The sequence below is a fragment of the Myotis yumanensis genome, unplaced genomic scaffold (genome assembly GCF_028538775.1).
Source record: "Myotis yumanensis isolate MYYU_CA2020_CCGP unplaced genomic scaffold, mMyoYum1.0.hap1 SCAF_23, whole genome shotgun sequence".
Lineage (NCBI taxonomy): Eukaryota > Metazoa > Chordata > Mammalia > Chiroptera > Vespertilionidae > Myotis > Myotis yumanensis.
The window spans coordinates 11,537,337-11,565,243 of record NW_027223774.1 but is presented as its reverse complement, the minus strand read 5'-3'; the positions used below and the strand labels follow the sequence as shown (position 1 = coordinate 11,565,243).

General features: G+C 55.9%; 1 protein-coding gene across 1 annotated transcript; it reads right to left on the bottom strand.

The window, feature by feature from the left end:
* Positions 1 to 15,796: 15,796 nt before the first annotated feature.
* Positions 15,797 to 19,775, bottom strand: PNMA8B (PNMA family member 8B). The gene has a single exon (XM_070402029.1). The coding sequence runs from the start codon at positions 19,413 to 19,415 to the stop codon at positions 17,559 to 17,561; it is 1,857 nt and encodes a 618-aa protein (XP_070258130.1). The 5' UTR covers positions 19,416 to 19,775; the 3' UTR covers positions 15,797 to 17,558.
* Positions 19,776 to 27,907: the final 8,132 nt, after the last annotated feature.

Genomic DNA, 27,907 nt, shown 5'->3' with positions numbered 1-27,907 from the left:
TCCTCGCTCCGGCCCCCGCGGGTCACGCGACGTCCCGGCCGGATCCCCGCAGCTGCGCGGAGAAGACCCCGGCGTCGCAGCGCGCGCTTGCGCACTGGCTCCCGCGCAGCCCGCACGGCCGCGCAGCGCAGCGCCCGCGGTCTCCATGGCAACCGCCCGACGGCCGGCTCGCGCGCAAGGGCACAGCCGTTGGGCCTGGGGAGCCCGGCGCGGTTCAACGGGTCTGCGCGCTCTCGGGTTGCCCCTCCCGCCCCCTCTGTGCACCCTCCTCCACTAGGGGTGGGCCCCGGGGAAGCGGTGCGGGCCGACTAGCCCTCCCGCCCTCCCACACACACACCTCTGCCTTCCTGTGGGTTCCAGTCGGCGTGACCCCTGGGAGACACCGGAAATCAGACGGCAAACGGAGAGCGTGGCCTGAGCCCCCCTGCGCTCCTCTAACAACAGCCTCAGCTCCTGGCGGAGCCCCCTTCCGCTGCAGTGCCTGAAGCTCCAGAAACTTCCAGAAACGACCTGCTTCCGCCCCCAGCCCGGCCACCCCAAAGCCTGGGGACACCGGCTCGCCTTTCCCTGCAGGTTTCCGCCGCTGGCTGCCCGCAGGCGACAGCTTTACGAAGAGTCAAACCCTCCGTGACTCCGTTCTGAGCCGCTTCCTGCCAGGCCCGCGCCTAACAGTGCCGCTTCCGAGCTGCGCAGCCTCCACCAGCCTCGGCTCCACAGTAGGAAGACCAGCAACACCCTTCCTGGCCTGGACGCCGTGAAGATCCGGGGAGACCACACCTGGAAAGGGGCCTGGGTCTCCGGCCCGGGCTGCAGCCAAAACCCGTTCTTTGGGTTCCGTTTTGGGATGGGCCTCGGCAAGCCCGGAGACTCCCGCCGCTCCCACTGCCGTCTCTGCATCCCTGAACGTGGGCTTGGTGGACATTTGTGTGATTTTCCAAGCTCCATTACATTTCACGCAAAAAAAGAAAAAGAAATGCCATCAAAATGTTAAAGAAACACTTTAGTTGTAACCAGAATTTTAAAATCTCACGTTCTTTACATGTTGAAATTCTACGAAGCAGCTGAAGAAGGAATGTGTACCGTTAGGCAGTGGTTTTAAAACAAGGCCATGTTTTGTTTTTTTAATTGATTTCGGAGAGGAAGGGAGAGAGAGAGAGACTGAAACATCAACGATGAGAGAGAATCACCGATCATCAGCTGCCTCCTGCACGCCCCCCACCGGGGACCAAGCCCGCCACCTGGGCATGTGCCCCGCCCGGGAATCCAACCGTGACCTTCTGGTTCATAGGTGAACACGCAACCACAGAGCCACACCGGCCGGGCCATTTGTGACCCTCCTGTGCTTGAGAAGTGGACATCTCTTTTTTAAAAATATATTTTATTGATTTTTTACAGAGAGGAAGGGAGAGGGATAGAGAGTTAGAAACATCGATGAGAGAGAAGCATCCATCAGCTGCCTCCTGCACACTCCCCACTGGGGATGTGCCCGCAACCAAGGTACATGCCCTTGACCGGAATCGAACCCGGGGCCCTTCAGTCTGCAGGCCGATGCTCTATCCACTGAGCCAAACCGGTCAGGGCGAGAAGTGGACATCAGATTCGCCCTTCTCGAATCTGAGCCGACGTGGAACTGCTGTAACCAATAGGGAGGTGGCAGAGGGGAAAGGACTGAGCCAAGAGCATCTTTCGGAAGGAGCTCTGTGGTGGTCCAGGCGAGGCCGTACAAAACCACGCAACTTCCTCCTTGTTCATTGGGACACACTCATTCTTGGATCCGTGAGCTTCCAAGGGAGGAGCTCAGCTGTGCCCCGGTGCCCTGCTGTGGGGAAGCCCCAGCCGCCTGCGTGTGCTCCAGCCCATAGTTCCCAGCCGAGCCCAGCCGTCAGCTCGGGCACCAGAGGTGTGATTAAAGAAACTTCTAGCCAGGACCGGTTTGGCTCAGTGGATAGAGCGTCAGCCTGCGGACTGAAAGGTCCCGGGTTCGATTCCGGTCAAGGGCATGTGCCTGGGTTGCGGGCACATCCCCCGTGGGAGATGTGCAGGAGGCGGCTGGTCGATGTTTCTCTCCCATCGATGTTTCTGACTATCTATCTCTCTCCCTTCCTCTCTGTAAAAAATCAATAAAATATATTTTAAAAAAAAAAAAAAAAAGAAACTTCTAGATAATTGTAGCCCCCAACCATGGCGTCACTCTCCACCCGTTTACAGCTTCCTAGTTGGGGCCCAGACGCGGTGTAGCAGAAACAACCCATCACTGCTTTACCCTGCCGCAATTCCTGGCCCACAGATCAGTGAGCGTCACAAAATGGTTGTTGTTTGTCACTAAATTTGGGGTGGCTTATTATGGAGCAGTAGATAACGGGAAGACATTGCAAATGCAGCAGCAATCGAGGATGATTGGCAAAGCATTTACTACAAAGGAAAACTGAGAACGACCTTCTTAACCCCTGAAGAGATACCCCAAGGCCGCTTTTTCTAGCAGTGCACAAAGTTTCCATTCATGGATTTTTTAAAAAATATATTTTATTGATTTTTTACAGAGAGGAAGGGAGAGAGATAGAGAGTTAGAAACATCAATGAGAGAGAAACATCGATCAGCTGCCTCCTGCACACTCCCCACTGGGGATGTGCCCGCAACGAAGGTACATGCCCTTGACCGGAATCGAACCTGGGACCCTTCAGTCCGCAGGCCGACGCGCTATCCGCTGAGCCAAACCGGTTTCGGCGACTTTTTTTTTTTTTAATGAAGTGGTATCATCACCATCAAACAGCTCTTCCGACTGGTGAGTTGAAGAGGAGATAAATCTATTTCAGCCACTTACATTCAGAGGAAGGAAAGCTTGATGGTTTAATGCAGTGGTTCTCAACCTTGGCTGCACATTAGAATCACCTGGGAATCTTTTTAAAATCCTGATTTCTGGGCCTCATCCTCCAGAAATTCTGTTTCTTTGTTATTGATGTTGTGGCCCCACCCCATAACAAAGAAACAGAATTTCCGAAGGATAAGGCCCAGAAATCAGGATTTTAAAAAGATTCCCAGGTGATTCTAATGTGCAGCCAAGGTTGAGAACCACTGGTTTAATGACATGTCCCCAACAGCAGGGCTGGTCAAATGTCTTGTTCCTTCATCATCCGTTTAGTGTCATAAATGGGCAGTGGGGTGGCCAGAGGAGCACGCTAGTAGCCGACTGTGCTATGAAATTTACTATCGACTACATTTCTTTTTAAATCCTCACCTGCGGATATTTTTCCATTGATTTTATAGAGAGTGGAAGAGAGAGGGAAAGACAGAAACATCGATGTGAGAGAAACACATGGGTTGGTTGCCGCCCATACATGCCCCGACCAGGGTCCAGGCCAGGGAGGAGCCTGCAACCGAGGTATGTGCTCTTGACCCGAATCGAACCCAGGACCCTTCAGTCCCCAGACCGACGCTCTATCCACTGAGCCAAACTGGCTAGGGCACGACTACATTTTTAAAATTGATTTTAGAGAAAGGGAGGGAGAGGGAGAGAGGAAACTTCGATTTGAGAGAGAAACATCAATCGGTTGCCTTTTGTCCACACCCCGACCAGGGATCGAGCCCACACCCGGGGTATGTGTCCTGACTGGGAATTGAACCTGTAACCTTTCGGTGCACAGGGACGCTCTGATCCTGAGCGCGCAGGGCTTTTATCCTGGTTGCTCACATGGGCCTGGAGCACCGACCTGCGTGGCCGCCTTAGTGACTCCGCCTCCAGCCCCTCCAGAGGTCAGACGGTACCGTGTGGCCCACGGCCCCACCGTTGATTCCATTGTTGGTCCAGGATCCTCCAGGGGCTTGGAGGTTGTCCAGGAGCCAGTCAAGGGCCAGCCGTGCCTTTGGGATGTGCAGGGTTTGGATAGCTCCACCTGTGGAGGGAACACTTTGCTTCGCAGATGCTTATTATCAGTCAGGGTTCAAGCAGAGAAGCAGGTTACTGTGCGTTAGGAAGCATTCCAAAATCCGTAAGAGAGAAATACTTGAGAGCTTTTAATTATTTGCTAATCCTCACCTGAGAGTATGTTTTTATGGATTTGAGAGAGAGAGAGAGAGATTGATGTGAGAAACATCGATCAGTTGCCTCCTGGCCGTACCCCGACCAGGGGTCGAACCCATAACCTGAGTGTGTGCCCTGACCAGAATCCAGCTCGCAACCTTTTGATGTACGGACGACGCTCCAATCAACTGAGCCACCTGGCCAGGGCTTAAGGGAGCTTTTTAAAACATTTATTTGTTTATATATGAAAAGAATATATAGCTATATACTTATAAACATGCCCTTATATGTGTATATGTCTATATACATATATACATGCGTGTATATGTGTGTGTGTGTGTGTGTGAAGTGAAGGCAGCCGCCTGTTCCCTCTCCCATCAAGGCTCCACGTGTACTGGGCTACATATCGGGGCACACTGTGCTGTCTGTTCCTGGAACAGACAGATAGGAAGGTGAAGGTACTGACATCAGGTCAGGCCTTGAGATATGGTCTCATGGTCCCTCCTCAATGTATACTGTGCTCTCTGTTCCTGGAAAACATAGATAGGAAGGTGATAATGCTGTGCTGTGTCGAGAACAAATTGTGTAAGCATGACTTTGTAACTTTGTAGTTTTTGCAAATAAATTGCCATAACTCTTGGAGTCAGGTGCTGCAGTTCGAAGCAAAGGCTGAACTGCAGACAGCTGGCCAGCTTAATAAAGGTTCCTAAATTTAAATTCTGAGTCAGTGGTCTATCTCGCTGAGTCAACCCATAACATACGTGTCTAGCAGCAGATCTAAAAATAGTGTTGCAGCATCCCTGATAGGAGTAGCTGTGGTTTCCATGACAATGAACGGCTCTATGGTTTCCATGACAACACACCCTGCAGCCCCAACCCTTCCACTCATCTCTGCACTTCGAGTTTGGAGCTACCTCTCCATCCAAATGTCACCTCCTCTAAGAAGCGTTACCAGACCCCACCTATGTAAGCAAGCCATTTCCCCTTCATAAAAGTCACTATCGCATCACATTGGTGTATTAATGTACCCATTAGCATTCACTGCGTAACAAACAGCCCCCAAACCAAGTGGTTTAAAGATAGTGCTCACACGATCTGAAGTTGCCTTCCCACGACAGTGTAAGCCCTACAAGGTCAGCACCTTCTCTGTTTTGTTCACCATCACATCCCCAGAACCTAGACCAGTGGTGGCGAACCTTTTGAGCTTGGCGTGTCAGCATTTTGAAAAACCCTAACTTAACTCTGGTGCCATGTCACATATAGAAATTTTTTGATATTTGCAACCATAGGAAAACAAAGACATATTTTTGATATTTATTTTATCTATTTAAATGCCATTTAACAAAGAAAAATAAACCAAAAAAATGAGTTCGCGTGTCATAGGTTCGCCATCACTGACCTAGACAGTGTTTGCCGCACAGAGACATGGGATAATTATTTGCTGAATGAATCAGTGAATGTACCTCCTGCCTGACCTGGGCTGGAAATGGAGAAGGCCACTGGGACAACCACTGTAACTCTAACTAGAGCCAGAGAGTGAGACACGGAGGAGGAGGAGGAGGAGGAGGAGGAGGAGGAGGAGGAGGAGATGATGGAGGAGGAGGAGGGGGTTGGGAGAGGAGGAGGGGGTGGAGGAGGAAGAGGCGGAGGAGGAGGAGGAGGAGGAAGAGGCGGAGGAGGAGGAGGAGGAGGAGGAGGGGGTTGGGAGAGGAGGAGATGCTGGAGGAAGAGATGGAGGAGGAGGAGGGGGTGGGGGAGGAAATGGAGGGGAAGGAGATGGAAGAGGAGTAGGAAGAGGAAAGAGGAGGAGGAGGAAATGGAAGAGGAAGAGGAGGAGATGGAGGAGGAGGAGGAGGAGGAGGGAGAGATGGAGGAGGAGGAGGAGATGGAGGAGGGGGAGGAGAAGATGGAGGAGAAGGAGGTGGAGGAGGAAGAGGAGGAGGGAAAAAGAAGGTTGTTTCTGTCTGCAGCGCTGGGAAGGAAGCCAGAACAAAGGCGCCCTTGTCCGTCAGTGTACACAGTCAGCAGTAACCGCCACAGGAGAAACTCCCGCCCACCCCCTGCCTCGGAGGGAGGTTCCCCGACACTCAGTGAGGCGGTCACTCCGGGCGGCCATAGTCCTGTGGGTGGCCATTCCAGGGAGACGTTCCAACCTGAGCTCTCTGCTGCCTCTCTCCGCTCAGGTCCCTCTGGTCAAATCAGCGCTGGAGTATTCACAGCTCATGTCCCCTTCTCCATGCCCCCGCCCTCACCCCACACATACATTTCAAAAACCTCCATTGCTTGTATCAAGCCTTACCACAAACATGTATATTTTAGCTTGGCCAGCTTTCCCAGCGGATCCTTGAGAGGAAGGCAGAGGGAGATAGAAATATATATATATATATATATATATATTTATATATATGCTATGACACACACTAACCACCAGGAGACAGACGCTTAATGCACAGGATCGAGCTCCCTCCTGTCTGGATCAGGGCTGCAGGGATCGGGCCGAAACCAGCTATCCAACAAAGGCCAGGCCAAGGGACCCCACTGGTGCACAAGTCCGTACACCGGGCCTCTAGTCCATGATAAGAGAATCATTGATTGGCTGCCTCCTGCACACCCTCCACTGGGGATCGAGGAAACCTGGGCATGTGCCCTTGACTGGAATCAAACCTGGGACCCTATCCTCTACAGGTCGATTCTCTATCCACTGAGCCAAATCGACTAGGGCCATGTTATCGTTGTTTGTTTGTATTTCGTTTTTTTAAAATATATTTTATTGATTTTTTTACAGAGCGGAAGGGAGAGGGATAGAGAGTCAGAAACATCTATGAAAGAGAAACATCGAACAGCTGCCTCCTGCACACCCCCCACTGGGGATGTGCCCGCAACCAAGGTACATGCCCTTGACCGGAATCGAACCTGGGACCCTTCAGTCCACAGGCCAATGCTCTATCCCCTGAGCCAAACCGGTTAGGGCATGTTATCGTTTTTTAAAGGTAAAATCAGGGCTATCCTACGACTATAAAATGGACACATGTCAAGCACCTTATTGGACTCATCAAATAACTCAGTAAGTTAGTACAACACTTCAAAGGAAAAATCCACAGGCAGACTGGGAGTGCTAAACCGAGTTATCTTATCTCTAGAAAACTGGCTTTCCCCGGGGGCAGGGAAATCATTGCCCAGCAGACAGCACACAGACAGGTCTGGACAAAGCTCATCTGCTTTGTCATCTACAACTTACAGGGAGGAAAGCGCTCAAAGACTCAGACGCACAGAATCAGGAAATCTGGAAAGGGGCTGGACAACGCCTGACTCCAGCAAAGACACGGCGTCTTGTTGGCACAAGTCAAGGTCTTTCACAATTTCCCCTACGGAGACAACAGAACACAAAGTATCTGAATTCATCTCATGTATATGTGTTCTGTGAAGCTTTATTTTTTTATGGTGTGTGTGTGTGTGTGTGTGTGTGTGTCCTAGGTCACAGTAAAATGTGTGTGTGTGTGTGTTTTTAATATATTTTATTGATTTTTTACAGAGAGGAGGGGAGAGGGATAGAGAGTTAGAAACATCGATGAGAGAGAAACAGCCATCAGCTGCCTCCTGCACATCTCCCACTGGGGATGTGCCCACAACCAAGGTACATGCCCTTGACCGGAATCGAACCTGGGACCTTTCAGTCCGCAGGCCGGCGCTCTATCCACTGAGCCAAACCAGTTAGGGCAAAATGTGTGTGTGTTTTAAAATATCTTTATTGATTTAGAGAGGAAGGGAGAGGGAGAGAGCAATAGAAACATCAGTGATGAGAGGGAATCATTGATTGGCTGCCTCCTGCACGCCCCACACTGGAGATCGAGCCTGCAACCCAGGCATGTGCCCTTGACCGGAAATCAAACCTTGACCACCTGGTTCATAGGTCGATGCTCAAGCACTGAGCCATGCCGGCCGGGCAAATGTGTGTTGTTTTTACCAGGGATCACACACTACGTGACAGCCAGTCTCCAGGGCGGGATATGTGGCTTCTTCCTGGTCTTTTGCTTTTTTAGATGAAGAGCTGAGAAGACGGTGGGCGGTGCTCTGAAGATTCCTCTGTCGCTTGGATTCAGATGCGACTTCTCAACTTGTTTGAAATGATGATGCTCTTTATTTTTTTAAAATATTTTTATTGATTTCAGAGAGGAAAGGAGGGGAGAGAGTTAGAAACATCAATGATGAGAGAGAATCATTGATTGGCTGCCTCCTGCACACCCCCTACTGGGGATCCAGCCTGCAACCTGGGCATGTGCCCTTGACCGGAATCAAACTCAGGACCCTTCAGTCTGCAGGCCGACACTCTATCCACTGAGCCAGACCGGCCAGGGCTGATGATGCTCTTTAAGGCACGGTGCCTGGTCCGTACATTTTCATGGCACAGAACGGGAATCTAAAATACAGCCTCGGCTCCCGCACCGCAGACCTGGCGGCCATTGCACTTTCTCTGTGAAAATAACTGACAAAACCTGGGGATTGTAAGCTACTCGGGTTACAGCGGCCAGCTGCTGGCTGGGACTCCCCCCGCCGCCCCCCTCTGCCTGCAGACAGGAGGCCAGCAGCTGTCTCCACGCTCTGCAGCCAGAGAACAGGGTTCCCAGTGAGCAGACGTGGCCAGGAAGCTGAGAGGCCCACATTCTTTTTTTTTTTTGCCTATTTTTCCTAAAAAACAGGCACACAGCACAGATAATCCAGACAGTAAGGTTGCACTCATAGAAGGTTAAAAAAACAGTCTAATCTACAGTGTTGAGGGATACAGAGGTTTATTACCAAACTATCACATAGTGAATAATAAACGTATGTATCTATAGAGAAGCAAGGAAGTGTTGATCACAGAACAGAATACGATTTTCGGGGAAGAGGGAGAAGTTCATGATCAGGGGCTTCTGAGCCGACCTTTTCTTGATGGGCCCGAGCAGCCTGGATTTTGCTGCATGATTATTTGTTACGCTCTATGTTTGTGTTTGGGGCACATTTCTGTATGCATGTGACCTTTTTAGGATCTTTAAAAAAATTTTTTAAATCGTCACATGCAGGGTATAGCAGTGAAATAAATGTTAGACCTATTCTCTAGAACAGGAGTCCTCAAACTACGGCCCGCGGGCCACATGCAAATACAAATGTTGTATTTGTTCCCGTTTTGTTTTTTTACTTCAAAATAAGATATGTGCAGTGTGCATAGGAATTTGTTCATAGTTTTTTTTAAACTATAGTCCGGCCCTCCAACGGTCTGAGGGACAGTGAACTGGCCCTCTGTTTAAAAAGTTTGAGGACCCCTGCTCTAGAATATCCTGCAGATGAAAATCTGGCCCCCGAGGGAAAGGGGCATTTGAAAAAGACTCGTGAACTAAATGCACAAAACAGCCAGGCGGCGTTTCGCTCGTGTAAGCCAAGGGAGGTGAGCGTCCGTCCTCCTGGTGGCCGGGAAATGTCACGTGGTCGCAATAATAGTCTTGGCTGGTGACTAATCCTGCTTTTTGTCTGAAGCCCTTAACCAAAGAAAGAGAATGTACTATTTTATTTCTCAAAAAAAGAAGAAGAAGAAGAAGAAGAAGAAGAAGAAGAGAATTAGTCTTTCAATTCTAAATGTATATTCAGGTGTTTTTTAAAAAATATATTTTATTGATTTTTTTTACAGAGAGAAAAGGAGAGGGATAGAGAGTTAGAAACATCAATGAGAGAGAAACATCGATCAGCTGCCTCCTGCACACCCGCTACTGGGGATGTGCCCGCAACCAAGGTACATGCCCTTGACTGGAATTGAACCTGGGACCCTTCAGTACGCAGACCGACGCTCTATCCACTGAGCCAAACTGGTTAGGGCTATATTCAGGTTTTGACAAGAGTTATAAATGCCTACGTGAAGATGGAAGCAGGGCAGAGAAACATGTGGTAAACTATATCCAGTCACCTCAGTGAGGGGAGGTCTCCCCACCCTCCGTGTGGAGGGAGATGGGGTTGTCTGGTGGGCCTGGAAGGCGTCATGTGGGAAGGACAAAAATCACTTATATTTCAGCCCAAATGTAAGGACATGGGGTGTGTAGGACATCAGGGCAGAGGGCTCATCCTAATACAGAAACAGATGTATGACCCCAGAGTAGAAGGATTTTATTCCGCCTGAAAGAGGGTTTATGCAAAAATAAGGCTGCCTCTGGGGCCACCCCCTCACATTCCAGGAAGGATTTTAGCTTAGAGGTTGAAGGGGAAAATGAATCACTTGTGTATTTTTTTTTTTTCTGGCTACAGCTAGCGTTTCCATTAAATGCTCCATGTCCCCTGCACTCTACCGAGTCCACTTGTCTTCATTTTTCCGCAGTGCTGTTTATACAGACTTTTTTAAAAAAAATTTTTTTTAATATATTTTATTGATTTTTTTACAGAGAGGAAGAGAGAGTTTTTTATAGAGAGTTAGAAACATCGATGAGAGAGAAACATCGATCAGCTGCCTCCTGCACACCCCCTACTGGGTATATGCCCGAAACCAAGGTACATGCCCTTGACCGGAACCGAACCCGGGACCCTTGAGTCTGCAGGCCGACGCTCTATCCACTGAGCCAAACCAGTCAGGGCTATACAGACTTTTAAGATATATATAATTGATTTCAGAGAGGAAAGGAGAGGGGGAGAGAGAGAAACATCAATGATGAGAGAGAACCATCTATCGGCTGCCTTCTGCACGCCCACACATGGCGATCGAGCCTGAAAAAACCCAGGCATGTGCCCTGACTGGGAATCAAACCGTGACCTCCCGGTTCATAGGATGATGCCCAACCACTGAGCCACACTAGCCGGGCTATACAGGCATTTTTTATCAGACTATAAAAGCAATGCGTGATCACGATAGAAAAACTCCAGTAAATATGGGGTAAAAATCACATGCCATTTTGCCACAAACATTAACATTTTACTGTAGAACATTTTGCTTCATAAAGTTCGATTGTTGGTTTTAATTCAGAGAAAAGTGAAACCTTTAAAGTAAGTCATATCAGTCCCCCCAGGGCCGTCTGTTGTTATTGTTGTTGTTACTGCTACTGCAGAGCCAGGGCCGCCCTCCATGTGCAATGAAGCTTTGAAAGGACTCCTGGGCTGTACTTCTGCTCAGTCACCGCCCTGCCCTGTGACCTCAGGAAGTTCCCTCCCCAATCGGGCCTCAGCTTCTTGCCTGTGAAATGGGAGGATTAGAGTAGAAATGGGAGTGCCCCCTGGCTGCCCGTCTGAGAGCCTTTGAAATGATTGATGCCTGGCCCCTCCTCAGACCTACAGCTTCAAACTCTCCCAGGGTGGGGCCCGGGCATCCCCATGTGTTAAACGCCCCCCAGGGGATTCGAACACGTAGCCAAGGCTGAGAACCAGCGTCCTTTCCTGGGGCTCTGACTCAGTTGTCTCTAGGGAAGGGGGATCCCATCGGTGGTGCCTGGGGGGGGGGGGGGGGGCGGGGAACACACTTTGAGAAACGCGGCTTTCCCAGTTAACTCTGCCCCTGCTGTGACTTCCTGTGAGTTTGTGAGTCTCCGGTTGGTACCAACAGGACCGGATTCCTGGATGAGGGCACATTGTCGATAGAGAGGCCGTTTGGGGTTGAGTGGTCCACGCTCACCCAGCATCGCTTGAGATGTCGAGACTATGACACCCCGAGCACCAAGAAGGAATCAAAAGGTTTACTCTCGTGCTGGGATTTTTCTGGGGAGACCAGGGCAGGCACACGCCAGTCCCCGCGGCTTGAACAAAATCAGAGCGAGCGTGGTGGGCCTTTCTGGGGGCTGGGGCTGGAGGTTTGCAAGGCTTGACCTTCACACCCACTCAAGGGCGGGAGCAGGCCAACTCTTTTGTGGCCTTTCCCAGATGCAGGGTGGGCTACCCAAGCTGTCCATGGCCAAACCTCAAAGAAGAGAGCCCGCCTCCTTACGGCAGAGGCTCCACTTTTTGGAAAACTATTTGCACGTGACTGCAAAATGCACGCGGCACTTCGACCCTGCCCAGTGCTGGGTACTGTTCCCAGTCCTTTGTGCTCAATATCTCAAGGAAACCAAACAGCGGCCCTGTGAGGAAGGGGCTACTCCCAGCACCCCCACCCCCCACCCCCGTTTTCAGATGCGGAAGCCCCACACAGAGGTGATGGGAAGCAGGGAAGGTCACACAGCCAGTGAGTGGGAAGGTTAGGACCTGAACCCAGGTCCCCTCCAGAGATTAGACTCTTGGCCACTATGCTGTGCTCTCTCTTTGCAGGAACACCATGCAAACTAGATCTTTTTTTTTTAAAATATATTTTATTGATTTTTTACAGAGAGGAAGGGAGAGGGATAGAGAGTTAGAAACATTGATGAGAGAGAAACATCGATCAGCTGCCTCCTGCACGCCCCCCACCGGGGATGTGCCCGCAACCCTTGACCGGAATCGAACCCGGGACCCCTCAGTCCACAGGCCGACGCTCTATCCACTGAGCCAAACCGGTTAGGGCCAAACTAGATCTTTTGTTCATCTACACATATGTCTTCTTTTGTCGGTAACTCACATGGTCATAAACAAAGGGCGATGCGTCTCCAGATCACCCAGAACCTTGTAAAATGCAGGTCCTGATGCAATAGGTCTGAGTGGCGCCTAACAAATTTCCAGATGTTGATGCAGTCGGTCTCCCTTTGAGAGGCCGCTGCCCTGCAGGGAAGTCACTTTCCGCAGCCTGGCGTTCAAGGACATGCGGCGCTTATAAGCTTCCAGGCGATGGGCTGATGGGCCAGAGTCTCAGGCACCTTGGAATGCGCAGACTTTACACCTTCGTTCCCGAGCGCCTCCTGGTGGGGACCGTGGGCGCACCCTGAGAGCGGTCTTGGGGTGCCCCCTGGTGGGAATATAGGGCGATGCAACTAGCGTAAGTGGACACACCTAGAAGTAGGGGGGCGGAGCGTCCTATGTGATGGGGCGGGGCCTGAGCAGAGGGAGTGGGGGGAGGGGGGTCCTTGCGAGCACCAGGCTTTAGGGAACCCGATGGAGGGGAAGGGGTGTCGTTTCTGTTCCAAGAACCCTGACTTCTCCCTCCGAGCCATTCTAGGACCTGGTCACATCCTCGAGATCTCGGGGCCCCGTCTCCGTTTGAGCCGGCAGAGGTGCCCTGACAGGTTCATCCTCGACCCACCCCTACTTCTCTGCACGCCCCGACCCCTATCCGGACCCCAGAGACTCTGGACATTCATTTCAAGCCTGGCTCACATCTAAACACCAGTCACAAGGATCTAATTAGACAGCCACCCCATGCAGGCTGGTGGCCTGTTCTGCAAAACTGTCTCCCCTAGCCCAGCACCGACCCTGGCCCTGCGGGGGTCAGTGACAAGTGAACCCCCCTCCCCCCGCCAGCATCACCCCCTGGCTCAGGGCTTTGGCACCGGCTGCTCCTGCCCCTGCGTGCGCTCCCCTTGGGTATCAGCTGCCTCGCCGCTCCCTCCTTCGGGGTTTGGCTCACCTGTCACCTCCTTAGCGAGGCTTCCCCGCAGCCTTACACAGGGGGTGCCTGCAACCCTCCTGCCCCGCCTCCTCGGCCCCGCCCGCCGGATTTTCCCCGCAGTCACCGCGTCTAATGCGGCCCCGCGCTTCTCCCGCGGCGTTAGCACCTGCCGCCGCCCCGCCTCCCCTCCTCCCCCAGCGTCTGCATTCGTGCGGCTTCCCGCAGCCCCATTCCCAGCGCCGGGCCGGGATCCACGTCCTTTCAGCCTCGCAGGCGCCCTCGGTCTCCTCCGGGGACCCCGACGTCTCCCACCAGAGGCAACTCCCCCACTCCGTCCACCTCCCGGGCCTCGGCACCTCCGGGCTCCCCGCGGGGACAAACCCGCCGCCAAGGGGCATGGTGGGCTCCTTGCGCCGCCTTCCCGGCGGGATCTCAGGCCCGAGCGCGGCTGCTCCGTGGACCTGAGACGCTGCTCCGCGCCCCGGGGCCCCTCCCGCCGGCGGAGCGTCCCGGCACCTTCCTCGCCCGCGCGTCCGGGTGGCGTTCGCCAAGCCCGCGCGGCTCCTTCGTCCATTAGTCACTGGACAACGGGAACCGCAGCCGCCGTGCGTGGGCACCGGGCTGGCGCTGGGGACGCGGCGGGGACAGGGCGGACCACACTCAAGGCCCGACTCCGCTGCCCCAACTCCCCACCCTCCTCCTCCCCCCCCCCAACCCCCACCCCCCCCAACCCCCCAACACCAGGTGGATCGGCCTCAGCAGCATCCTGATCCTCCGCCAGCTGCGCTGCGGGGCGCACGGGCACTGGTGGCAGTTGGAGGCGGGAGTGGGGCGCTGTCTGGAGGTTGCTGGGCTGCGGGGGCAGCAGCAGCGCCTTGAGCCAGGGGCCCCTCCTCGGTCCAACGGGCTCTGCTCTTGAACCTCCGCGCCCAGCGGCCTGGGCTCCGGCAGCAGCATCCCCTGGGCCCGGCCGCGCTCGCTGCGTTTCCAACCTTTGGGCACCCGCCCTCCCCCTTTCTGCACTTTGCCTGCAAAACGCCTGTCAATTCCCTCTCCTAACCCCTTGACAAATACATTCAGTGGCTACTTAGAAACAAGTGTATCGGGCGGCCATCAGAGCTCTGAAAACAAGGTGGGGATGGCGGGAAGGTGAGCTTTTTAACAAGGTGTCAGGGAGGCCCCCTGGCAAGGTGACCTTTGAAGGAAGACCCACGGGAAGTGAAGGACAGACCCCTGCAGATACCCTGGGAGGGCACTCCTGGGGCCGGTGGGTATGGAGGAAGCCTTTAGAGCAGTGGTTCTCAACCTTCCTAATGCCGCGACCCTTTAATACAGTTCCTCATGTTGTGGTGACCCCCAATTTCATTGTTAGAAAGTGAACATAACTAAAGCATAGTGATTAATCACAAAAACAATATGTAATTATATATGTGCTTTCCGATGGTCTTAGGCGACCCCTGTGAAAGGGTTGTTCGACCCCCAAAGGGGTTGCGACCCACAGGTTGAGAACCGCTGCTTTAAAGGGTTTGGAAAGGGGAGTGACTCCATCAGACATCAGACCAGTCCTAACCGGACCCGCTGGCAGCCCTGCGGCTGTGTGTGGGTCTGGGGCAGGGACCCAGGTAGGAGGGCAGGCCTTTTGGTCTGGGGTCCAGGACAGAGCCTTGAAGATCAGCACGGGAGCTGGGAACTGGGCAGAGGTTACAGGGTACGGAGCGCGAGGAGGGCCCAGCTGAGCGCCAGGGTGAGCACCAAGGAGGGTGGTGTGGGCCCCGGGTGAGTGAGGGGAGGGCAGGGAGCTGGGTCCCGGCTGAGTGAGGGGAGGGCAGGGAGCTGGGCTGGGTGCGGGTGTGAACAGGCCGGGGTCCGGTCAGGTATACTGGGGTGGAGACTGACCTGAAAGCTAGTGAATGGGGCAGGGACACAGCAAGTTGTTGGGAGGGAGGAGGTCTCGGGGCCTGGATTAGGGGTGGGGCCCCAAAACCTGTAGTTGGGTGGGGCCAGCCAAGGGGGTCTGGTGGCAGGGACCTAAAGATGATGGAGGCCTGGGACCTGGCAAGGCAAGACAGGGCAGGAGGAGCTGGGGCGGGGGCACAGAGCAGGTGGAAGCTGAGGCCTGGCAGAATTCAAGGGGGTGGGTCAGGGCAGGGGGCTGCTGGGGGCACATCACTGAGGCAGAAAGGACACTGGGTGTCAGTCAGCGACAGGGCGGTCCCAGGGTGTTCTGGCTGGACGGAAGCCATGACAGGCGGGGCCTCTGTTGCCCAACCTCATACACTCCCCTCCCCCACTGCCCAGAGCACAAAGAGACCAGCAGCACACTTAGTTCACTTTACTGGGAATCCCAGGTGACAGTGCACAGGAGAGGGGCCTGAACCACAGGGAGGAGTCAGTTACACGGGGCCTCCCAGCCCAGGCACCTCCGGAAGCTGCTCAACCCGGCCAGGCCCCGGAGCCCAGGGGACCCCAGGGAGGACAGGCTGCCTCTCCCGCTCTGCGCCCACCCTGACCCCATCCCAAGTGAGCTTGTCTGTCCCAGGGAGGTCCCCGCAGCCCAAGGGGCCACCTGCACGCTACTCCGAATCTGTGTCCCGTTTGGGGCTGGGACAGTCCAGTGGGGCTGTGAGGACACGCCCAGGCGCCATGCCTTCCTCCAGGTGGGCGGGGAGGACCCTGCTGGCATGATGGGCTGGGCACCTCCTGGGCATGGGAACTGGGACACAGACACACACAGCCCAGGACCAGGACCGGAGGGCTTGGAGGACCTGCAGGACTCAGAGGGGTGACCAGCTGCTGCGCTGCTGAGGGAAACACTTAGATGGGCAGAGGGGCCGATGCACAGGTCACCACGTGGACAGGACACGACAGCACTTGGGGCAGCAGGTGCGGACCCTGCCAGCGCAGGCCGGGCTGCGGGAGGGGGTCAAATCGAGGGACATGTCCTCCCCTCTAAGCACAGGACCCTGGTCACCTCCTACCCTGGCAGGACAGGCCCCTGCCCCTGGGTGTCCCTCAGGTTCCTCTCTGGCATTAAATTCACTCAGATGGTCACCTGGGCGCCCCTATCACCTTGGTCAGGGGCTGCAAAGCCACGTGCTGAGAGACTGGTCAGCCCACAGGAGGGGACAGGCAGCTGGTGGGACTATGGAGGGGAGGAGGGGGGCCACAGGCCTGGGAGGGCGCTGCCTGGCACGGCAGAGAGAAGCCAGTAACCTGGATGGGAATTGCTGTCACTGAAGAGGTTGGCAAATAATTAGGCCTTTTGGAAATCACTGTGCAGTCTGCGTGCAGTCAGCCTGTGGGCACCAGCAGGCGGCCTTGGCCTTATTGCTGATTCATCTGCATCAGCGGCTCCAGAGGTGGGCAGGGCTGGTGCTCCTCCTTTCTTCCTCCTCCTCCTCCCCAGCTTGGGGGTAACAGGTGGCCACTCCTTCCCACCTCGTCTCCCCCCCCCCCCACCCCCCTTCCAGGGGAGCCGCCATCGACCTCTCAGGCTTTTCTTTCTGGAATCCTCTCCTCTCCAGGCAGGGAGCTCAGCTTCACCCTGACATCACTGGCGGGCTGGTGGCCAAGCCTCCATCACAGACCCAGGCCCCATCAGATTGAGGGGGGCGGGGGGGGGGGGGGGGGGGGGGGAGGTGCCACAAACGCTGGCCAAAAGCACGTGTCTGGAACCTTCAGGGCACCACGAAGAGCCAGAAAGAACTCACTGGCACCGCTGGCCTTCCCAGGTGCCCGGGTCCAGGGCCACACGCACCCTCGTGCTAACAGGGGTCACCCAAAGCCACGCCCACCGGTGCCCTTGGAGACTCGGTCCCATCACCTGGGGCTGCTGCCTGGGGTGCCCGTTTCTTTCTCCTTCTTCCATCAGGATCGCTCGCACCACCTGCAAAGGAGGGACTGGGAGGTAAAGGTGAGACCCGAGGCAAGCGCCTGGCTCACAGCAGGGCGCAGGGCGCAGGGCGCAGGGCGCAGAGCGCGCGGCTAAGCCGGAGTCCAGCCTCTGCCGCTGGGAGGTTGGAGGGGAAGCGGAGGGAGAGGCCTCCTGGCCGGCCGCTCCTCGCTGTCTCTGGGCACCACTAGCGGCACTTGGGGGCCAGCCTCCCGCCCCGGCGAGCCTTCCTCCCGAGGGCCGGCTTGGAGCCGGTGGAAGGCTGCCCCCTGGCCTCGCCGGCCTTGGCGCGGGCGCCCGCACGCCCCGTCTTCTTCTTCTTGTCGCCCGCCTCCTCCTCCTTGGCTTTCTTCTCCGGAGTGTTGCCCCGGTCGCCGCGGCCTCGGCCGCCCCGTCGGGTTTTGCGGGACCCCGAGGGGGCACCGGCCGGACCCAGGACCTTGGAGGCCGTGCGGGCTCGCTTGGCCCGGGGCTTCCTGGAAGCCCGGTCCTCCGGCTCCGACTCCTCGCTCTCCGTGTCCTCCGACGTCTCCTCCGAGCCGCCCTCCGAAGTCCCCTCCGACTCCGACTCCTCCGACTCCCCGTCCTCATGCGCCGCCAGGAGCGCCAGGAGCTCCCCGAGGCCGCCCTTGTGGTATCTACACTTCCCCCCGTCCCCGGCCCCTTCCTTCCCTTCCTTCACCCCCTCCGCCATGTCCTGGGCGGCCAGGAGCGCCACCAGCTCCAGGAGGCCCACCTCGCCTTCTTCCTTGTCGCCCCAGCCCCCAAGGAGGTGGTGCGGGGCCGGCTTCCCCCGGGGGAGGGGCCCCGGCTCCGCCAGGGTGGAGATGCATTCCAGGAGGTTCCCGTCGTCCTTGGCCTTCCTCAGGACCAGGGCGTCCACCTGGCGGCCGGCCTCCTGCACCTGCACGCGGGCCCCGCGCGCGTCCTTGGACATGACGGACAGGACCTCGGGGAGCGCGTCGCTCTGCTCCCTCCTGTCGCTCCAGCCCAGCGACTCGATCACGGAGGCGATCTTCAGCATCTCCTCCCGGGCGGAGGGGTCCGCGGGGTCTGTGTAGGCCACGATGGCCACGAACTCAGGGTGGCCCCGCTCCGGCCCGTGGTCCCCGCTGGCCTGCGACTCGCTTTCCCAAGCGTCGCTGCCCGCGGGCTCCTCGTCCCACGTGTCTCTCACGGCCAGGAGGGCCACCAGGTCGGGGACCCCGCTCAGGTCCTCGATGTTCAGGCTGATGGACTCGGCCCCCGGGGTTTCTCTCTCCAGCTCCTCCTTCTTGGCCTTGTCCGTCACGGTCACCAGGGCCAGGAACTCGCGGGGCCCGCCTGCGCCCTCGGGGTCCCCCTGCGGGGCCCACTTCCGCACCAGCTCCCTGGCGGCCACCTGCAGCGTGGTGTACAGCGCTCTCTGGGCGTCCAGCCCGCCCAGGGCCTCCTCGTCCAGCTCCTCCACCACGAGGCCCAGGCTGTCGGAGGAGGAGTCCTCGGACCCGCGCCTGGCGCCGGGGAACGGCCGCCCGCCTCGGCCTCGCTTCTTGCCCCTCTGGGTCAGCCTGTGGCCTCTGGCTCTGCTGCGGCGACTCCGCCGGCACTTCCTCGCCCTGCCGGCTGCTCCCGGAGGAGGGGGGCCAGCCTCCCGGGCCGCCCGCGCCGATCCCTGGGCCTCAGTCTCGGCGGCGGGAGCGGTGGGCGTGGCCCCGGGGGCCGGTTCAGCCAGCAGCAGGCGCTTCATCTGCCGCAGGACCCCGGTGTCCTCCGCGCGGTCCCTGCACAGGACCCTCCAGGCGCCGTCCCGACCGCGGATCTCGCTGGGGACGGCGGAGGGATCCATGTCCTCCAGGAACTCCACCAGGGCGGCCCGGGCCTGCCCGCCCCGCACGGCCCTCGTGCTCCGCAGCCTGAACGTGCCCAGGGGCCGGAAGGCGGGCTGCAGGACGGCCTCGATGGCCGCCGGCTCCAGGCCCTCGGGGATGCCGGTGACCAGCAGGGCCCGGTGCACGTCCACGTCCAGCCCCCTGCACCAGTCCTGCAAAAGGCTCCGGGCCATGGTGCCGCCCGCGGGCGCCGACCGCCCAGTGCAGATCCCTCCCGGAAAGCGCCGCGGGGCTCGGGGTGCGGGTTCGTGAACGTGGCGGGGCTGAGGGCTCGGGCTCGGGGATCCCGCAGCCACCCGCCGGCTGACGCAGCGGCCGGGCCCGAGGTCCCCTCCCCAGGCTGGCGGGCCGCCTGCAGGGGGCTTACGTCTCCGGCCGGGGGCTGCCGCCGGCCCCTCCGCTCCGCCCTTCGTCCCCGGCCTGGGATACGCGGCGCCGGGCCAGGCGCAGGGCGGGTGGCGCCGTGGCCCCGGGAGCGGCGCGGGGAGGGCAGCCGCCGGGCCCGGCTCCCGCCGCGTCTGGACGCGCACCCTCCGCTCCGAGCTCAGCAGTTCCGCTGCGTCGCGGCTGCTCTGTCCTGCGCCTGCGCACACGGGCTCGCCCCTCGGTGAGCTGGGCCTGGTCTCCATGGCAACGCGGCTGGCCCGAGCTGGGTTCTGGGGACCGGCTCTTAAAGGGCCGGACCAGAGGAGGAAAGGAGGATGGGGGCGCTGGCAGCGCCACCTTCGGGGATGAGCCCCCAACAGGCCAGGTCCGCAGGGGGAGGATGTGGAGACCTAGACCAAGGGGCGCTGGCCATGGGGCCCGGACTCACGCTCGGGTTCAGAGTTGATGGGTGTCACCCCGTGGAAACGGGCTTCAGGAGGGCACACTGGCCACATCTGTGGGGTGCAGGCACCATTCGGGTGCACAGGCCTCGTGATGGGGTGCAGGCCTCGTTCCACGAGAGCAGGCCTCGCTCTTGCCTGTGTTCCTGTACTCGAAAGGATGCCCGTGCAATCCGTCCTGGTTTATGTGGTTTGGATAGGGGTGTGGTCACCAGCGAGGTCCGACATGAATTCTGCAAGAAAGCATTTCCCTCACCGGGTCCGCGACTGGGGCAGGGGAATATCATAGCCGCTTTAAATACCTCCGCTTCCCCAGCCTTTGCCTCCATCACCACCACCCCAGGCGGGCGCTGTCCTCCAGCTGTGGGGTTTCTCTCTCTCCTGCATCTCTGGCTGCAACTCTGGAAGGTTCCAGAGTGTCTCAGTGTCCTCTGTGAAATGGCCGTAACCACTAATCCTACCTCATAGGGTTCTTACGGGAGTAAGGGGTGGGGGTGAATGTATGAAGGCACTTGGAAGAGAGGGTGGCGCACAGCTGTGCTCCATCGAAGGTGGCCATGGGATGATTGATTGGGATCTTACCATTATATAAGCGTTTGTTAGATAGATAACCCAAACACTTGGAGCTTTTTTTTTTTTTTTAATGTCAGAAGAGTTTATTGCAAGGTTACCATGGCAACTGGGCCTACAGGCAAACCAAAGGCTTTCTCACTCTCCTACCAACCCCACTGCAGCTCCTGTTTCCCTGCTTCTCTCTTCTCCATTCACCCTCCTGATTCCCAAATGGATGTTACCTTCTCTGTAGAGCAACGCCCAACAGAAATAGAACGCAGCCCCAAGCACAAGCCACAGGCAGGATGTTACGTTGGCTCTGGCCGCCTTCGGTCAATACACAGACACAGGTGAGATAAATTTTAAGAATAGATTTCATGTATCCCCAGATAGACAAAATAGTATTTGTGCTTGCCATCAATATAAAACAATTACTAATGAGATAGTGAACATTCTCTTTTGAATTTTTTATTTATTGATTTTAGAGAGAGAGAGGGAAGGAGAGAGAGGGAAGCATAGATTTATTGTTCCACCATTGATGCATTTATTGGTTCCTGTATGTGCCCAGATGGGGCCTGAAACCTTGGCGTATCAGGACACGATGCTCTAACCAACTGAGCTATCCTGCCAGGGCATAATAAGCATCCTCTTTAAAAATAATAATAGCCGAGGCCGGTTTGGCTCAGTGGATAGAGCATCGGCCTGGAGACTGAAGGGTCCCAGGTTCGATTCCGGTCAAGGGCACGTACCTGGGTTGCGGGCACATCCCCAGTAGGAGATGTGCAGGAGGCAGCTGGTCGATGTTTCCCTCTCATCGATGTTTCTGACTCTCTATCTCTCTCCCTTCCTCTCTGTGAAAAATCAATAAAATATATTTAAAAATAAAAATAATAATAATAAAAATAATAATTATATATATATATATATTATTGATTTCAGAGAGGAAGGGAGAGAGACAGAGAGAGAGAAGGAGAGAAACATCAATGATGAGAAAGAATCATTGATCAGCTGCCTCCTGGATGCCGCCCACTGGAGACTGAGCCCGCAACCAGGGCATGTGCCCTTGATCGAAATGGAACCCAGGACCCTTCAGTCTACAGGCTGATGCTCTATCCACTGAGCAAAACCGGCCACGGCATGAGCATCCTCTTTTATAACAAGTCCCTCTGGAGCAGCCACATTTGAGGGCTCGGCAGCCACTCACGGCCACTGGGAATTTATTAGAGGGGTGTGTGTGTGTGGGTGTGTGTGTGTGTGTGTGTGTGTACACGCAGGTTCAGCTCTATTGCATTCACCCCTGTGCTATTTATAACCCTGGGAAACACAACAACAACAACCAGAGCTGGCATTGTTCAGGTGTGGATGACCCCGGGCGAGGTGCTGTGAGAGTCACATACCATACAATTCACCATCGAAAGTGTGACTTTGGTATGTTCATAGAGTTGTGCAGCCAGCACCACACCCAATTTTAGAACATTTCCCTCTCCCCAAAGAAACCCCACCCCCTTAGCAACCACCCTCCGACTCTTCCCCCAGCCTCTGGCAGCCACTAATCTCCTTTCTGACTCTACGGATTTGCCTGTTCTGGAGATTTCATATAAATGGGGTCATACGATGCGTGCTTGGCTCTTGCCCGGCTGCTTTCACTCTGTCTGTTTTCAAGGTTCATCCATGCTGTGCATGTGTTGGTGCTTCCTTCCTTTTTAAAAAAAAAAATATTTTTTTATTGATTTCAGAGAGGAAGGGAGAGGGAGAGAGAGATAGAAACATCAATGATGAGAGAGAATCACCGATCGGCCGCCTCCTGCACGCCCCACACTGGGGACCGAGATCACAACCCCGGGCATATGCCCTTGACCAGAATTGAACCTGGGACCCTTCAGTCCGCAGGCTGACGCTCCATCCACTGAGCCAGACCAGCTAGGGAAGTGTGTTGGAAGCCACCCATTGTCTTCACTATCAGAAATGTGTAAACAAGAAGCCCAGAATGCTGGTGAACCTTGAACCCTCGCAAGGGCCAGAGCTATGCACTGATTGTTTAGTGGAGACAACAGTAGCTCAAGCAATTTCCTGACCAAATAGTCTCAGAGTAAATCTTTACTAATATTTACTGACCTTTAAGATAGTCTGTCTGTTACCGCAATTACCTGCCTAAGGGCAATATGTGTATCCAAAATTGAATAAAAGGTTGGCAAGGCCTGGGCACCAGTGAAGTCCTTCCCCTTGCGTTGGGCTTTCCGCCTGGCCCCCAATATTTCCAAATTATTATTTCTTGTCTCATCTCTGTCATTTGCGTGTGGCCCTTCTCCAGATCCCCAACTCTGAACCACGTGGAACATGGCTCACACAGTGGTGCTTCCTTCCTTTTTATGGCTGAACAGTATTTCATTGTGTGAACAGTACTTCATGGTGTGAATAGTATTTCATGGTGTGAATAGTATTTCATGGTGTGAATAGTATTTCATTGTGTGAACAGTATTTCATTGTGTGAATAGTATTTCATTGTGTGAACAGTATTTCATGGTGTGAACAGTATTTCATGGTGTGAATAGTATTTCATTGTGTGAACAGTATTTCATGGTGTGAATAGTATTTCATTGTGTGAACAGTATTTCATTGTGTGAGTAGTATTTCAATAGTATTTCATGCCAGCGCCACACTTTCTCTATCCTCTCATCAGGGGGTGGACCCTTGGGTGGTTTCCACATGTGGCTGCTGTGAGTGCTGCTATTGTCAACGTTCATGTTTCTGTGTGAACGTGTGTTTCATTTCTCGTGGGAAATCCCTGGAGTGGAATTGCTGGGTCACACGCTCACTCTGTAACCATTTGAGGAACTGAGAGGCATCGTTACAGCAGGTGGTTCGAGCAGAGCCCTTTCTCGGCTTCCCACGAAGGCGCTGCAATGCTGCCTGGCAGCCCTGTGTCTGACCAGCAGCCACTCACCAGGCAAGTCACGTGTCTCTTCTGCCTCAGTGTCCCCACTTTATTCCGAGATGCTGAGGATTCAGGAGGCGGCGTGTGTGGGTGTTGGACCAATGTCCTGCCCTGAGTCACTGGTATAAGGTCTCATGCTCACGGGAAAGGACAGGGCGACACACTGGGCTGCAGATTGTGGTGGGGACACCCCAGGAGAGCAACTGGCACCTACAGTACAGAGGCAAGTCCCTCCCCTAAAGTTTGGCCTCTTGGGGGCTGTTGGCACCACGGGCACCAGGGGGCACTCCAGGAGTGCCAGCATGTGGGAGGCCGGGATGGTCAGGATCTGTGGCTTGTTGCACATCTTCCACGCCCCCCCTCCCCCGAACCCCCTCTAGCCCTTCACGTCTGTGAAAAAAAAATCCGTTTACAGTGATCTGAGCTCAGAACCTACTCCGCTTTGCATGCAAACACAACGCTGCTTTTTATACGTGGCTATGTGTTCTATTTTTTATTGATTTTTAGAGAGAGGAGAAGGGAAAGGGAGAGATAGAAACATCTACATGAAAACAAAACATCCATCAGCTGCTTCCTGCACGTCCCACACTGGGGAATCAAACCGGGAACTTTTTAGTGCCCGGGACGATGCACAACCCACTGAGCCACACAGCCAGGGCTTATATGTGGATTTGATTGACATGGACTATGCCAGCTTTCATTCTAGGGCCCCGCCATGCTTCCGGTGTAATTCCATCCTCTTGCTTCTCTTAGATCCATGTTTATTCGTAAAGAGCAGGTGTGACAATCTGTCCATTTCTGGCTGCCCTGCTCCCCAGAGGGAGCCCCCATTCGTTTCTCTCCTAGTGGGTGGGCGTGGGGCAGAGTGGGTGCGGGCGTGGTCCCAGAAGCTGAGAAAAGAATTAGAGACTCAGAAACTTCTGGAAGAAGGAGGCATCCAGGAAGTTGAGGGTCCCGTGGCATTGCAGAAGCGCCAGGGCAGGGGTCCGGGTCCCCTAGGGATCCCCAGGGACAAGCCCACTTTCATCATGATGCTAAGGTACTATTTGCCTCTTTCGGGCTCATTCTCTCACGAGTGTCAGTGGAATTTTCCAGAGGCTGCATGGCCAGCGATACCACAACGGACTGACACAGAGGCAGGCACGGGGATCCAGCACCTTCTGCTGAGTCAGACATGAAAGAGATTTGCAAAAAAACATAAAGCAAGGCCACTCTTCTCAGTTTGTTTTGGTTTTGAAAATTATAGCAATTGAAATATATGTGTTACTTGTGTGACATGCTTGTTGTTGCTATTTTTAAAGAGTTCATAAAAAAGCACTTTTCATTTCTCAGTTGAAATTCCTAATACAGATTGAACCCTCCTACACACACGCCCTTTGGGGCCCTGGATCATCTATAATAATAGAAGGCCAGGCGTCATGACTAGAACAACCAATGGACCAGTTGCTATGAGGTGCATTGACCACCTCTCGGTCCCTCCCCCCAGCCCACAGGCTCCCATCGCTGGATGGCCAATGGGGAACCACGGGAACCGGGCTGAGTGGCAGCATCGCGGGACTGGGGACTGGACTCGTGAGGCGGCAGCAGCATCGCGGAGGGTCGCGGAGCATCGCAGGGCGGAGGACATGGCCCTGATCACAGGCCAGACCTAGGGACTCTACACGTGCACGATTTCATGTATTGGGCCCCTAGTCCTATATAATAAAAAAGCCTAACATGCTAAGTGTCTGGTTGACCAGTCGGCCATTCAACCAATCAAAGGGTAATATGCTAATGATATGCTAAGGCAACTCAACTGCTCGCTATGACATGCACTGACCACCAGGGGGCAGACCCTCTGATCGATAGGGTCTGGCAGGTGGGGACTGAGCGAGGAGGGCCAGATACACCTTGGAGCCCTCCCCATCCCTGCCTGGCTAGCCAACCTCCCATGTCCCTCCCGGGCCCCGATTGTGCACCGGTGGGGTCCCTCAGCCTGGCCTGTGCCCTCTCGAAATCCGGGACCCCTCAAGGGAGGTAGGAGAGCCTGTTTCAGCCTGATCCCGCAGGCCAGGCCGAAGGACCCCACCGGTGCACGAATTCGTGCACAGGGCCTCTAGTTGTTAATAATATAAGAAGTCCTGCAACCTATAGTTGGAGAACTGCCATAGTAAAGATTACACAATGTTCCCAGGCCACCACCCCAAAAAGATTATTGGGAGGCTGTCCTCCAGCAGGCAGTAATTGAAAGGTGGGAGGTAAGCAAGTACACGGTGGATTGTTGGGGAACTCAGATGCCCTGAGTTGAAGGGGTGCCACCAAGAACAGGAGCTTTGTGTGGGGACAACGGCTAGAGGCCTGGGCCAGGTCGGTGGGTGTCAGCCCCTAACAGACTACAGACTGGGGACACCCCCGAGGGTGGGAGGGGCACGCCTCTCCAACTAGGAACCCAATGGGGCCCTGGGCCTCCCTCCTCCTCCCTCTCCCTCCTGCCTCCCCCCAGCCTCCCCATCCATCTTCCTACCTGGGCTCAGCCCGCTCAGCCCTTCCCATTCATCCTCTGCAAGATGTCACAAGCCTGACCTGGCCTCTCCTCTATTGCAATCCTTTCTGTGGCTCCCGGGGACCCGGGAGGAAGCAGCGACTCCTCACCTTGGCCTACTAGGCCCGCACACTGAGGCACACCCTCCTCCCGGGTACCTTTCCCGCCTAAAAGGGCCAAGCGACTCCTCTACTCAGTTAAACTCTACCCAGGAGCGTGTCCGTGTACCCTACCCCCCACCCCATCCCCGCCTGGGCTGTGAGCCCCAGGAGGGCCGGGTGGATTGTCTTGGTCACCCCTGGTCTCTAGCCAGGTGGGAGCAAGGAAGACGGCTGGGAGGGAGGGAGGGAGGGAGGGAGGGAGGAACAGAGAGAGGGAGGACCTAAGAGAGTAGCCAGAGAACATATACAGGGAGTCCCCCCAAAAATGTATGCATACTTTAACAGCTGATGGCTCAATTGATGTTTCTTTCTTTTCCGATTTAACCCACCGGAATTATTATTCAACGTGTGTATACATTTTGTGGGGACACCCATAGACACAGAGCGGTGCAGGCCAGGGGAGGGGTGCGGGCCTGGGGTGGGGAGGGGAGAATGGTGTTAACAATAGAAAGAAAATCCTCGTTCCAACCCCCACGCCCTGGGCGGAGTCCCCCTATGCCCACCAGAGGGCGCACCGACCCAGCAAGTCCCTAACGCTGTGCCTCAGCCGGCTCCGCACACAGAAAGGAATTACAATGCGGATGACACATCAGTGGCCCCTGCTTAACGGCCTACTGAGCGGCCCGGCCAGGGTAGGAGGTGACTGGGGCCCTCGGTGGAGGGGAGGACATGTCCCCGGAGGAAGCTGCAGTCAGCCCTTGAGTCGCCCCCCAGCAGCCGGGCCTGGCGCTGGCAGGTCAGCACCTGCTGCCCCAGGTGCGTCGCTCCACGGGGTGACCTGTGCATCGGCCCCCCTGCCCATCTCAGTGTTTCCCTCAGCAGCGATCTCCACTGCCCGCCCCTCCAAGCCTCCTCCTGGGCTGTGTGTGTCTGTGTCCCAGTTCCCATGCCCAGGAGGTGCCCAGCCCTTCATGCCAGCAGGGTCCTCCCCGCCCGCCTGGAGGAAGGCATGGCGCCTGGGCGTGTCCTCACAGCCCCACTGGACTGTCCCAGCCCCAAACGTGACACAGATTCAGAGCAGCGTGCAGGTGGCCCCTTGGGCTGCGGGGACCTCCCTGGGACAGACAGGCTCACTTGGGATGGGGTCAGGGTGGGCACGGAGCGGGAGAGGCGGCCTGTCCTCCCTGGGGTCCCCTGGGCTCCGGGGCCAGGCCGGGTTGAGCAGCTTCCGGAGGTGCCTGGGTTGGGAGGCCCCGTGTAACTGACTCCTCCCTGTGGTTCAGGCCCCTCTCCTGTGCACTGTCACCTGGGATCCCAGTAAAGTGAACTGAGTGTGCTGCTGGTCTCTGTGCTCTGGGCAGTGAGGAGGGGAGTGTATGAGGTTGGGCAACAGAGGCCCCTGGGACCGCCCTGTCACTGACTTACACCCAGTGTCCCAGTGACTGTGCCCCCGCCCGGCCTGCAGACCCACCCCATGGATCATCTCCCACAGCCCAGCCCCAGAAGGCCCGGAGCAGGGGATTTTGCAATTTGGAGTCTAAGAAGCCCAGAGTCACGGCTGTAGTCCACTGGGTCCCTGGTCCCTGCCCTGGTGCCGATGTCAGCCAGCACTGCTCCGATGGCTGGGTCCTGGGTGTACTCCTTTAAATGTGCTTCATGTTCCCGCTCCGGCTGTCTCCTCCAGGAGAAGTGGAATTAGCAGAAGGGGCCAGTCCCCGCCCCAACAATT